This window comes from Sinocyclocheilus grahami, unplaced genomic scaffold (assembly GCF_001515645.1).
Source record: "Sinocyclocheilus grahami isolate Dianchi unplaced genomic scaffold, SAMN03320097.WGS_v1.1 scaffold4.1, whole genome shotgun sequence".
Taxonomy (NCBI): domain Eukaryota; kingdom Metazoa; phylum Chordata; class Actinopteri; order Cypriniformes; family Cyprinidae; genus Sinocyclocheilus; species Sinocyclocheilus grahami.
Window position 1 is genome coordinate 3,526,950 of NW_015505183.1, and position 13,944 is coordinate 3,540,893.

Genomic DNA, 13,944 nt, shown 5'->3' on the forward strand with positions numbered 1-13,944 from the left:
AATGTATATTAATTTTGAGATTTGCATAAGATAACATTTAACAGTGTTATTAAAGTCTTAGTGTTTTTAAAGATTAACTTTAAGTGTTAGATGATGGCAAATGTAATCTACATGTAACAATAATGGAAATATGCACGTACAATTAAACATTCCACATCATCTGATTCTGATCAATTAAAAAAAAAATGTATCTGAATAGTAATATTTACAATTTCATGTTTTCCCAACATTGAGTAAGCACAACATTCAGGAATGAATATGTAACCCCAAATATTCCGATTAGTGGTCGATCAATGAAACTGTTTATATGACCAATTCTCAGAATTTGACCTTTACCCATATAACCCAATACTGGATTACTATAAACTGTATCACTGCAGTTTGCATGCGAGTCTACTTTACAAAATGTTGTTTGAGATATACATATTTAATCTTGCATGCATAATAAAAATGGATAATTCGCCGTTTTAGAAATTGCACTCCAATGTAACTACAGACAGTTCTAGGCTAAACAAAGACAGTAAGAAGTCTTTTACAAGTCATGAGCAATGTTCAAGAACGTTAAATACACTGTTAAATAAAATGTTAAATAAACTTGGGTAATAATATAAGTTACATTTATGTCAAGCCTAGATAAGCAAATGTTCGGAATTTGTGTAGAATCCTCTGGAAATGCGACAGGTGAAAGTGTCACGCCTTCTCTCGGCAGGTGAGTGATGTAATGCTGAGCTCTGCATCCCGCACGCTGCCGCACACAGACTCGTGGGAGAAGAGTAGACTTTTAGTTTTCTTCTGCACGTTTCAAGAAACAAGCATGCACAATTTGCTGAACGTACCTTCTTCCACGCTGACATTCTAGGTATTCCTTGAGCTTGCGGCTACATGGTGAAGATGGCAACGAAGTTTTGAGAGTGCATAGTGCTTAGCAGTCGCCGCCCCGCGGGTGCAGATGAGCTGCTGTAGCGCTTGTCCACGCCGCTGGATGGCGGAGTTTAGGACGCTGCACGCTCCGCCGCCATCATGATGAGGTCGGAAGTACGACGACGCAGAGAAGCAGCAGCACGACGGGGTTTTCTTTGCAGTTTTAATGCCATATATGTGCGATTTTCTCCTGGATTCATATTAAATGTTTAAAATAGTCAGAAATTCAAGATTGATAACTTGAGCTATGTCTCAGCATTCATTGGTTATTGACCCACTGTTTACACCTCTTCGAAAAGTGGATTGTAATTAAAATAAAGGTGTGTAATTTTGTATACGCCAGGGGGGAAAGGTCATTATAAATCTCAGCCGCTGATATGTCCCTCAGAAAAGAAGGTAAGAAGTAAACATTGAATAAAACTAGTTGAATTTGTTTACAATGCCCACGTGCATGGAGAACCTTGTCCGCTGCACGTGCTTTTTGTTGACATCCTGGCCAGGACGCGTCCTGGGAAAATGCCACGTATGGTCACCCTATTATAAACGAGCTGCATTAATTTGGCTTCCATGGTTGGAATACAAACGTTTAACGAAAATTCTAGTTTGGTGCATCAAGAAATGTCTGATTTAAAATTATATATATGTGCATTTTCTAAATTAGTATTCCAGTCCAAGGTCCTGCAAAGACTGTATCCTGCAGCCCAAAAGCAGAGTGTGCTGCAACCTGCTGCCCAGGAGTGGAGCATAATTGCACCTGTGCCACCTGTAGAAAGACCTCAGTCCATCACACCCAATAAGTCAGGTCTTATTGAGTTTACTTCGTACTTGCTTAAGTCATTAAAATAATAGATCACCTAAAACATGAAAACCTGAAAATGCACTCACCCTCTGGCCATCCAAGATGTAGATGAACCTGTTCCTTCATTCGTTGCAACAGATTTGGATTTAGCATTACATCACTTTCTCACCAATGGAGCCTTTGCAGTGATTACTCGTGGGTTATTCAGTGTTTTTATCAGCTCTTTGAAATTTCATTCTGACGGCACCCATTCACTACAGAGAATCCATTGGTGAGCAAGTGATGTAATGCTAAATTTCTCCAAATCTTTTCTGATGAAGAAACAAACTCATCTACATCTTGGATGGTCTGAGGTTGAGTGCATATTCAGCAAATGTTAATTTTTTTGGGGCAAAGTATTCCTTTGAAGTCTTAACATAGGGAATTAACTGCTCTTTCTTTCTCTTCCTCTTTTAGGTAATGAGAAGAGTACAGCTGTACCAGGCAAAAAGCTCTACACTGTTCTTCCTCCTCCTGAAGGCTACCTCAATAATAGTGAGGAGGATTTGGTCACACCATCCAATCCAGATCCCATTGACTCAGAGGACAGCCCAGCCGGTGAGTTGTTAACAACCCTGTTGAATCTGATTAATAACACTTCATCTCTTAGATTAAAAACATCACCATCCTTCCTTTTATTTGATTTCTCTTTCATTCACTCTCCAGCAGGAAATGGATATCGGTAGTTGTGGTGAAGTGATCCTAGTAATGCCTGCAAATAATCCTGACAAATTATTTGTCACTGTGGATAATATTAGCCATACTTCAACTGTATATTGACATCCTGTTTTATATTTTACTTTTGAATTATTTAGACTAATCAGTTGTTTTTCAAGTTTGGGTGATATGTTGTTGTGGATTCAAATGATCAAATCATTTGATTCAGTGGAGCATATTATTAAGCCACAGCAACCAGAATAAACACTCAGAATTAACAAACTTATTCAAAATTAGTTTGGATTTCTCATCATTAGTAATTTGTAGGTTTAATTTACACAAATCTTGAAACAAAAGGTAATCAGACCGTTTGTGATGATTGATTTTCTCTGATTGTCTCATTGTATGAGCTGTATGCTGATGAGCTGAATCTTTGCTTCCTGCAGTGTGTTGCTCAGATGTGCGGTCAGTTTTTTGGTTCTGAATACAGATGAAAAAAATCAATAGCTTAGCACATCTCAGTATGTTTGTATAGTCCTGAGGAGCTTGAAAAGCCTGCAGAAAATTACTGAAAGGGCAAAGGGATATGAGTGAGTGTGTGTGTGTGTGTGTGTGTGTGTGTGTGTGCTATCCACTCTGGTAATTGCCTCTTAGTATAGTATGTGCACATTTCTTGTAGGATGATTTTATTTGAAAGAGTCTACCAAGAGCATAAATGTAAATGTAATGAGGCTGTAACTGATGTCATTCAGTTGTTATAGTGAATTTATTTAAATCTGTTCTTGGCAAATCGACCACTTTAAACCACTTTTTCTAGAGAATGGAGCCTGATGCCTGTCTGATTTAAAAACTCTTTGTAATAATTCTAATGCTGTGAGAAAATCCAATATCCTCCTCACCAATGAGCCATTTTTTGATTTTACAGATGCTGATGACTATGAGTTACTTAAGAGGAGGAAAAGGAGGAGAAAGAAAAAAGGGTTACCCATTACCACAGAGGAAGTATCCACCCCTCCAACAGAGGGCGATGTGCTCGGGCAAACAGATGCTGCACATCCCAGTGATGAAGTGGACACTAGAAGCTCAGTCAGCACAGAGCGGCTCAGCAAGAACAGAAAGAGGAAGATGAAGAAAAAACGTCACAAAGAAAAAGTCCTCACTCTTGGATTGATGCCTCGAGCAAGAGCTGTTGAATTCATGTATGCGCAGAGTGGAGATGGAAATTCAGAGGAGGTGCTCAACTTCCTTCGTACCACACAGGAGATCTACCTCTCTGATCGCAAATCCTCTGGTATAACATTTAACTATACACTAAAATTATTACTTTTTTCCATATTAAGGATGTAAAAGACATTGAGGATATACTGTACAAAAAAACAGCATTTAAATGAAACAAATTTTTAACAATGTAAAAATGTAATGCATCTTTATTGAATAAATGTGTTTATTCATATATATGTATATATAATAGCAATAAAATAAACATATACACTCAGAATTAACAAACTTATTCAAAATTAGTTTGGATTTCTCATCTTGAAAAAGACACAAAGTTAGTAATTTGTAGGTTTAATTCACACAAATCTTGAAACAAAAGGCAATCAGACCGTGCTACTCTTCTCTTCAGGCTCCTGTGTAGAAAGTGGCCCCTCTCTTTCCCTCACTGCAGCGGAGGCTCTGTTCTCTCGTCTCTCAGGCAGGACACTGCCCCCTGCTGAGATCTCAAGGCTGTGTGGACTCAGGGCTGTACTGGTGAAGAATGAAGAGCAGTTAAAATCAAAGCTGCAAGAATTCAGAGATACAAGCACATTACTTGCAGGTGAGTGAGGGCGCTTAGACATGTCTGAACATCAAGCATATGTGTTTTTGATTCATTGTAATGGCTGCAAACAATAGAATACAACTCAGAGAAATATTAGCCATAATCCTTTAATATGTCTTTCTTTACTCAACATTTGATCTTACTGCCAAAATAAATTTCCACACAGGTGTCCATGGTGACTCCTAAACATAGCCTCCGTCTCCACGACAACCACAGGACATGCCATTTATCCATTTTTTCACCCATACGCCATTATTTTCACCAGTAGTTGCAGCAGGTCATTGACCCTGTTACTCTGCTGTTGAAGCAGTGTGGTTTCCCTCAAACTTCCTAATAACAAAAATTTGTATGGAAATACAGGTGCAATGGTGCATTTCAGTTTCAAAGCAGTTTTTTTATTATTATTTATCAGTTATTTAACCAGGCCAGTCCCATTGTGATTTTGATCTCTTTTACAAGAGATATCTGGCCAAAATATCAACCAAATTCAGACAGTAGAAAACAAAAATAGATAAAACCTTGGCGATAACATTAGAACACACATAAACATGGGTAAATGTGATATTTAGATGATTGTTTCTTTCTCGTTCTTGTTTTACAGATGAGGTTTCAGTAGTCTGCACTCTTATTGAGTATTGGCTGGCAGAGATTCTGCCCATGCAGAGACCGCAGAGGACATGACGCCCTCAGATTCAGTGCCTGAGAGGAAAATGACTGAATAACCAACAAGTCTCTGATTGTAATATCTCATTATGAAAGAGATCTTCAGTCATGCTGTTTTATAGTCAAGGAATTCCAGAAACTCGGCATCAATCAGCTGCAGCAACAATTTGGATTCCTTTTGAAGACCAAGAATGATATATTCTAGTTTATCTTGCCTTCACATTAATAATTACCTAAGAAAAATATTTTTTTTCTCTGCTGCTTGTTCTTTCTTCATAGGGCACCAGTACACTCTCAGAGATGTTCCACAAAGTATATTTCTTCAAAACAAACACTAAAGTATCGTTCTTCTGCTCATTATGAGGAGTCTGTGGTTTAGCCTCTTAGCAGCTAGTTATCTTAACATCACAAAGTCAGCAGCCCCTCACTGATCTCACAACAGTTAAGCTTTTGCACAGTAGACTGCTCGCTAACATCATTTACCCAAGCCAGTGCCTCATTTACATTTTCTTTTTCTATTCAATGAGCTACTTTGGGCCATCGATGTGACGATCCACTGTGACTTTCAGTGTGACTAGAAAAATATGTTTTAGTGCAGTTGAAGATATTTATTAAAGTTTTAATTCAATTTGTGAGAGAAAAACAAATGTGTGCTTGTTTTCAATGATTGTTTGATATACCTATACCTGCACTGCACTACATACTATGATCCATTTAAACTGATTCAATGGCTTATCCATGACGTCAAGGAAGGATGACTTTAGCTATACAAGCGTCTCTAGACTGCTCTGTGTGTTTGTGCTAATCTGTGACGCAAGGCAACCCACAACATAGGTTTGGATGCCATTATAGGTTCACACAGATCTGGGTTGGCTCAGACAGAGAATACGTTTTTTTTATTGCTTCCCATTAGGTTACAGTGTTTAGAAATAATAACCTTGCTGTTTCTCTCAGCTGGAATATGATGTGGAGGACACAGCAGATGTGATGATGTTATTATAGCGGCTGAAAAGAACAAAATTAAATTGCTACGGTTTATGGATCAGGACTGAATATGCCCTCAGAAGATGAGAGGCAATCCTGCAAAGAGGTGGAGCAAATATCTGCCAGTCATAAGTGCTCGGAAAAGCAATTTAATTTAAACCTATTAAATGATCTGCCACTGAGTGAGGTCTGTTTGTTTAACAGGTCCTCATAAAACACAAGATTTGTGTTTCAAGGCACTGAACTCACAGACAGATAAAACGTGTGGTTGAAGGGTCTATAGTACTGTGTTGGGAAATACAATATTCTGCTGTCCCTCGTTTATTATGTTCTCTACCCTGAGGCAGAACACTAGACAGGTTCATTTTGAAGTGTAGCAACAAACAGATGTTTAACTAGGCGAATAAGTGAGACATAATGTTGGCAGAAACATCTACGATATCCTGTTTTTGTTTCTAGGATCTTCACTAGCATCCATAAGTCCTATTATCTCCAGTTAGGTCTTTAATTGACCATTATTACATTAGAGATTTGTTGGATTTACATTCCATTATAAGTTGTTGTAGAATTATCATAATTTACATTAGTGTATTCTGTGATTGTTTTAACATTTAATATTTCACAGCCAAATTAAATGAGTCATCAGTCAGGCAGGTTAATGTGTTTCTAATTAAACATAATCTGAAGGTTAATGTTTGTCAGTTCATCATACAATATAACCATGTATTTCCACTCTCTTTCAGACATCTGCCATACAGACTGTGACCCACAGAGCTCACAAATTTGTAGTGCCACAGGTTGCTGTTTTTCTGGGTGCGTTGGGAATTGCGATGTCTGGATACAGCTCTCGCCAACTCGCTGTTCACCACCATCCCTCCACACGCATCCTGAGCTGGATGTCCAAACCTGCCATTAATGTTGATAGCCCAGGTTCCCCAGGTCAAGCCCGTCTGGCTTCAGCCAATACTGCCATGGCATCCATCAAAAAAGATGAACAGGATCAACCTATCAAAAACACAGGTGACACCGAGCAACCTGTGAAGGCATCACCTGGCATATGAAAAAAAAAAAGAAAACTTCAGCCATACAAGGGACTTGTGAGGTCTTACTGTGTAAGATGGAGCATAGTCAATCATTTAGTCTGTAGTTATTTGGAAAGTGCCTTTGTACGAGAAAGCCTGTTTGCCCTAATTAGATTGTGTGTATTTATGAGGTTGGCCGAAGTTGCACAAATGATTCAGCAGATCTGTAATAAAGACCAACTGTCAGTTTGCTGATGAGTCATACATTAAGGTGACATCCTAGTGAAAATCACCTGCATTTTTTTTTTTTTAAATCTGTCCAAATATACAAGCATATTTGTTTGATGATGCCATGCTTGAGCACTGTCACTGGTCGAACGATAATGTGAAATCCACTGATTTTCAATTTGCTGAATCAAGCCCACATACCAGCCATAATTTGCACACGTCACTCAATGACATCCTGATGACTGGTTCATTACTTAGAAATGTATTTACAGTCACGATAACACCCACTGTGACAGTCATGTTTCCTAAACTGAATCACTTCCTGCAGATTAGTTTGCTGAATTTATTTACTGGTCTTGTTAATGAGATGTAATCATACAGGTAGGCTGTAAATGAGTCGGGAGCTGGTTCTCAAGTCTTATAGAGCGAATATGGTGTGTTCAAAAACAGTACTGTATACAGAACAGAATGCAACTACATGCAGATATTTGGGATGATTGTATAATCTTTTTAAATGCTTATTTTAGCTGTTTTATATGGCTACAGTATTACAACCCTAATAACAGTCTATATTATAAACAATAAATACAAAATATTTATACATTTAGCTCTGCATGAATTTGCATGTTATGCAAATAAAAACTACAACTAAATAAACAAACTTAAATAAAAAAAATATTTTTCTTAGCCTTTTTTTTAAGTCAATTAGTTTCATGGTGTATGTTTTTTATTGCGGTAAAAAAAATCACTTAAGCTTTATTGCATTGCAGTCATTCAGGTCAGATAAACTATAGGCTAAACAACATTATCTTAAACTTCTGTTGCTCCTCAAGGTAAGCCTTTAAATTAGGATAAGGATTAGGGTCAGCATCAGGTCAGAAATTAAGTTTAAGGTGAACTGACAGGCTGCCTGTATTGTTCATTAAACTTTATAAATCATACTTGAACTGGCATAAACCCTTAATAATGATAATGTTAATGAGAAGAATGTACTCACACGTGACTCCTGATGGAAAGAAACTCAACTCGTATGTTAAGGGTGTTTACGCAGGCTGCCTATGTGATTTGTTGCTCCTTCAAAAGCTGAGGACAGTAAGTTTATTTGAATGAAGCTTTAGACCTAGTTCATGCTGTCTCCAGTAGTAGGCTAGCACTCCTCAGTCCTCATGAGGGGGCAAAAGGACAGTTTACCCACATCCTGCACTGCAGTCTGCTCATGATCTGCTCTTGTCCCGTGAAGCCATGCGACTCCACCAGCGACAGCATGTAAAACTTGGAAGTCAGTCCCGGGAAATACAAGACCTTCGATTAGGTGTGTAAGCAACAAAAACTATCCATTATTATTGTTTTCGCTATCGTATAGGTGTTATATATTAGTCATTTGTATAAGAATTGTATGCGGTCATTTTCTCCTATATTGAAATGCTCTCTGTCCGTGTAATCTGTTAATTCATTATCTTGCTTTAAAGTAGTAGTAGTAGTAGTAGTAGTAGTAGTAGTTGTTGTTATTGTTATTGCATCTTCATTAACTTAGTTAAAAGTTGCTAGTTCATTAAAGTGAAGTTATAAGTGATATTAAAGTGATATTAGATGTAAAGTAGGAGAGACTGTAAGTAGTAGTAGTAGTAGTAGTAGTAGTAGTAGTAGTAGTAGTAGTAGTAGTAGTAGTAGTAGTAGTAGTAGTTGTTGTTATTGCATCTTCATTAACTTAGTTAAAAGTTGCTAGTTCATTAAAGTGAAGTTATAAGTGATATTAAAGTGATATTAGATGTAAAGTAGGAGAGACTGTCAAGTGTAACACGCGGAAAGTTTTAACCAATTAGAAATTATAAAAAGGTAGTGGTTAATTATTGTTTTAACCCTGATCTGTTCTATTAGACTACAACAGTATTAATTCATTAGATTTAATTAATTCATTTGATTACACTACAAAAATGTTTTTACATACTACTGCAAAAAAAAAACTAAACAAAAACGTTATATTGTATGATGAACTGACAAACGTTATTATAATTGTTAGTAGTAGTAATATCGATATTAATAAGAGTAATGCTTAAAATGTATGCTAAGTTCTATTGGGATCAACATGGTAGCAAATTTAATTCCATGTTTGTTTTGGTTCTCTCTGACTGCTAAGTTAAAAATCCTATGCATTGTTCACTTCAGGCTGAATGACAATGAAAAGTTATTATGCAAACAATACAATTTACTTTACCTGTTCAACATACAGTGATGTAATGGCATTGTTGGGTGCTGTTCTTCCCTGATAGCACACGTACATCACGGAGACGTCTATTTGATGTCTGCATTTACATCTGCAAGATGTATTGCTATAGGACATTTCCTATCAGATGTCAAATAGACGTTTAGAAAATGTCTTTAAGATGTTTAAGATTTAATGAATGTATGTAAAACCGACATCTTAAAGACATCTATCAGATGTTTGTACACAGCAGATGCTTTCCAGATGAAGCGATCTTTAACAGACATCTTGAAGACGTATGTGTGCTATCTGGTACCAAATGGTGCCATTTATCAGCAGTCTTTATGTTATGACAACCAGTAAAAAACTGTGAATATTAATGAGTCAAACGGATTGTCAGTCTATCTCTTCCATACAAGACCCAATTTTATATTCTATATTTTAATTATTTTGAAATGACATCTAAACTAAATGTGTTACAACACTCCCTGGTCTTCCCTAATCTATGTGGTCCTCCTCACTTTCACTGCAGTGTAAGTTTAGCAGTGTCCATGGGCTTTTGCATTTTCATGCAAACCTTACCACAAACCTCATTCAAATTTCCCTACCATTGGTGGAGAGCTTTCTGAATATATGTGAACTCAGTATGAGCAGAGATACTAATACAAAATCTTTTTATCTTTAGAGTTATGGATATGTAGTTTTGACAACACCACTGTGTTTGGTTATTGGATGAAAAGTTGGACATAGACCACGTGTGTGCGAATAAACTATGTGTATTATTTTTTTTGACATCTATAGAGTGAAACAAGCTGTTGGTAACATGGGGAATAACTCTGGAAAAGAACGACATGGATCTGCAGGTAACTAGCTTTTGACAGCAAACACACAGATATTCAGTGTTTTATTGAGATACCCCCCAAGGCGCAGGGACATACAAAGGGATTTTTCACAAGAGAAAAAATAACAGCAGAGACAGAGAGAAAGATATAGACATATAAAAATAAAGAAAGAAAAGAGTGCTGTGTGAAAAGTAGATTCTAGGTATGTGTATGTTGAATATTGAAAAAGAAAGAACTGCAGGAGAGTTATTAAATGTATTAGAGCGAGAGTCATTATTGGAATACTGTATTGTAAATTCTTCCCTGTTATTGGTGGTGTCCAGAGCCCTCAGACTCACTGACTCAGCAAACCTTTCCCACCCATGGAGACAACAAAGACTTCTTAATGGAGAACACCCCCAGACTCACACACATTCAATAAAATCTGTTCCTGTTGGTAAAAAAAAAAAAAAAAAGCAAATAGTGAAACCTGCCTTTTTTTTGAAAACTAAAAACTTTTCTCAAATGATTAGTTCACACAAATTACCCATTTACTCACCCTCATGACATTCCAAATCTGTATGACTTACTTCTGTACATGGTGCAAGTGTCATATATTTAGTCCATATGACTAGTGCACTAAGTATTCTAAAACTATACAATAGCTTTGTGTGAAGAACAGACACATTTGTAAGTTGATATGTGGCAAAATTTGCCAATGGAATATGAAAAATAAATTGATTTTCTTTTTTTTATTGCAACATAATAAGGGGATTTATATACAACATTGTTTGATGATGGGTTTTACAGCGCTTAAAGGGATAGTTCACCCAAACATGAAAATTCTGTCATTAATTACCGATCTCCTTGCTACGTTTCTGGACGTTGATCGTGGTAGTACCCTTGCTGTCTATGGGAGGGTGAGAGAGCTGTCAGAATGCATCAAAATATCTTAATTTGTGTTCCAAAGATGAACGGAGGTCTTACGGGTTTGGAACGACATGAGGGTGAGTAATTAATGACAGAAGTTTAAGGGAATAGCAAAAAACAAAGACAAGCATAGTGGAAATACTAAATGCAAAGAGGTTCCATAGTCTCTCAAAATAATCTGAAAATAGTTATTATGTCCTTCATACTGAATTCTTACTAATTTGACTGATCTGAGAAGGAAAAGAAAAGAAAAGTTTGTAAAAGATGCTCTTAAAATAGGGGCAGAATGATAAAGGATATATTATATGTAATTTAATATATAAAAAATAATTAATATTATTTATTTATTTCTATTATTATTATTATTATTATTTAAAAATGCATTTTAATTGGTAGTCATATAATTCTGTATCCAGACAGTGTCTTCTTGTCCCCTGAAATCATGAATATTAACCACATTCTGAACATCGGAAATAAAGTTTCATTTCTGTGACACACTAATCTACGCACACAAGTTATCATGTCAGGAAATGTTTTATATAAAGGAACATCTATCAGTTCTGAGAGCTCCACCTCTGTCTCTCTGCAGGCACTGCTGCGGACACGTATGAAACACCTCCTGCCTCACCGAATAGTCTTATTTCTACCTGCTCACCAACCACTCAGCTGGTGTCCATTTCCAACTATACAAGCACAGCCATCCCTGAAACGGCTCAAGACACTCTGAGTTCCACCAGTCAGAATGATGAGCAATTGTTGGACTGCAGGACAGGGCCTGCGATGGAGGCTGAGGATGGATTCAAGATGACAGAATCACCTAGGCAGGTGTCTCATCCTTCAGGTGTGTATGTGAATGGAAACACAGAAGTGGACGCAAAACTCCTACAGGAGTGTTTAAACACACTGCAGCTCAACAACAATGAAGAATCCACATACATACTGAACGGTGAGTCAGGCAGTCATGCTGTGTCCACTCATTCATTAAAGGGGTCATATGATGTTACTAAAAAGAACATTATTTTGTGTATTTGGTGTAATGAAATGTGTTTATACGGTTTAAGGTTAAAAAAACACATTATTTTCCACATACTGTACATTATTGTTTCTCCTCTACGCCCCCCCTTTCTGAAACGCGTAAATTTTTTTCAAAGCTCATCGTTCTGAAAAAGCAAGGTGTGCTCTGATTGGCCAGCTATCCAGTGCGTTGTGATTGGCCAAATACCTCAAGCGTGTGACGGAAATGTTACGCCCTTTACCATACTGTGATGCCGTGTCCCGGCGCGATGAGACAAAAAATTTAAAACCCATTATAAACGAGGCATTTGTTGCATCCAGTGGGTGTCAGGGTTCTGTCACTTCGGTCTAGTGTAATTCATAGCTTTGTGACAGAGCCCTGACATTATTTTCCACATACTGTATATTATTGTTTCTCCTCTATGCCCCACCTTTCTGAAACGCATCAAATTTTACAAAGCTCATCGGTCTGAAAAGCAAGGTGTGCTCTGATTGGTCAGCTATCCAGTGCATTGTGATTGTCCGAATACCTCAAGCGTGTGACTGAAATGTTACGCCCCTTACCATACTGTGATTCCGTGTCCCGGCAAAAACATTAAAACCCATTATAAACGAGGCATTCGTTGCATCTAGTGGTGACATAATTACGGATTATAATGACTTATACTGTCTTTTTACGCGTTGCGTTGCATCGCGCAGCGTAAACACAAAACCCTGTCTGCATTTGTGATTGGAGAAATGACAAACAGCAAGCGCTACTCTACACTGCTCAAAACTCGCGTTTGAATTATGAAAACGTACTTACAGGTTGTGAGTCAGCATTATTTGTCAGAACACCGGAATTGTAGTCTACTCTACCAGGATCAGGAAACAGTCCTCCATAAAATGCGCTGCACACATCTGAATATTTGAGTTGGACTGTTCTGGAACAGTGTTGTAAATAAAACTTAACCACTGATTTCTAGTCGTGTCCTCTTTTGGAAGACCAAACAAAGTATTTTTGCTTTCGCAAAGAAACACACAGCGTCTTCACAACATGGCGGCAGCGGTGGCAGCAACTAGTGATGGGTCGTTCTTGAACAATTCATTCATTTTGAACAAATCTTTAATGTGACTCGGGAAGAACGAATCGTCTCAGGGAGTGATTTGTTCAGTCACGTATAGGTTCTATACTGGAATTAGTCAAGTAGTTTACCTTTTTCGAGTCTTCGGGTTTTTCAAGTCATTCGTTCATCACGCGACGGCCCCATAAGCTTAACCTATGCAGTCTGAGCTGGAAAGAGACTTAATAATAATAACCAACTCTTTATTACCTTTGTTACAACATTCAGTGTTATGGAAAAGAACCATCATGACAGAAATTCACACATTATAAACTGTAAGAAGTAAAAAGTTACAATTTGAGTCCAGAAACGCATCACGTAACTGTAAGAGTAAATAATAATGATATTAATAATAATAACTATGCACCCGTTTATAAGGAAGTTTGTTAATTAACTAATTTCTCTATCCAATGCTGTCACGTCACGTGACAAAAAAACGAACGATTCGAAAGACTCGAGAGATGAACTAATCAGTTCTCTTTCCGGCTCAGACCGCATAGGTTAAAGCTTATGGCACTGTCACGTGATGAACGAAAGACTCAAACCCGAAGACTTGTCAGATAAGAGGTGAGGTGAGCTAATCATAGACTGAAGACCCAGGTAAACACTGAATTCATCTGTTCTGTTTCTTAATAGTTTTGTATTGTTTGTAGTGTGATCAACGTTTGCGTGAGTAGTAGACGTGTTAGGGAAGTAACACATAACATTTTAATTATATTTTGCTAAAATGAACGAAAT

At 37.3% G+C, this 13,944-nt stretch overlaps 2 protein-coding genes across 7 annotated transcripts in view; both read left to right on the forward strand.

Moving 5' to 3' along the window:
- The first annotated feature begins 694 nt into the window (after positions 1-694).
- LOC107583034 (glutamate-rich protein 1-like) lies at positions 695-5,533 on the forward strand. Of its 4 annotated transcripts, none has more exons than XM_016269125.1 (8): positions 695-709; positions 860-1,138; positions 1,265-1,317; positions 1,583-1,723; positions 2,177-2,317; positions 3,342-3,707; positions 4,044-4,235; positions 4,840-5,533. In XM_016269125.1, exons 3-8 carry the CDS (start codon positions 1,299-1,301, stop codon positions 4,917-4,919), a joined length of 939 nt encoding a protein of 312 aa, XP_016124611.1. In that variant the 5' UTR covers positions 695-709; positions 860-1,138; positions 1,265-1,298; the 3' UTR covers positions 4,920-5,533. The 4 variants fall into 4 exon arrangements, with proteins under 4 accessions (XP_016124611.1, XP_016124602.1, XP_016124626.1 ...); XM_016269116.1 differs by lacking the exon at positions 695-709 and adding an exon at positions 723-762; XM_016269140.1 differs by lacking the exon at positions 695-709 and having other exon boundaries at positions 821-1,118; positions 1,264-1,317.
- A 2,631-nt stretch (positions 5,534-8,164) lies between these two features.
- The window catches only part of LOC107583064 (cytospin-A-like), a 20,572-nt gene continuing 14,792 nt past the window's right edge, over positions 8,165-13,944 (forward strand). For 2 of the 3 annotated variants that reach the window (XM_016269163.1, XM_016269169.1), the window contains exons 1-3: positions 8,165-8,447; positions 10,140-10,201; positions 11,679-12,035. In XM_016269163.1, the coding sequence (XP_016124649.1) occupies positions 10,162-10,201; positions 11,679-12,035 (397 nt within the window). In that variant the 5' untranslated portion in view covers positions 8,165-8,447; positions 10,140-10,161. The remainder of the gene's footprint in view (positions 8,448-10,139; positions 10,202-11,678; positions 12,036-13,944) is intronic. The other variant, XM_016269176.1, reaches the window with a different exon arrangement.

Coding starts and splice junctions, on each gene's coding strand:
- LOC107583034 (XM_016269125.1), top strand. Junction 2,318..3,341: donor CTCAGAGGACAGCCCAGCCG/GTGAGTTGTTAA, acceptor TTGATTTTACAG/ATGCTGATGACTATGAGTTA. Junction 3,708..4,043: donor CTCTGATCGCAAATCCTCTG/GTATAACATTTA, acceptor TCTTCTCTTCAG/GCTCCTGTGTAGAAAGTGGC.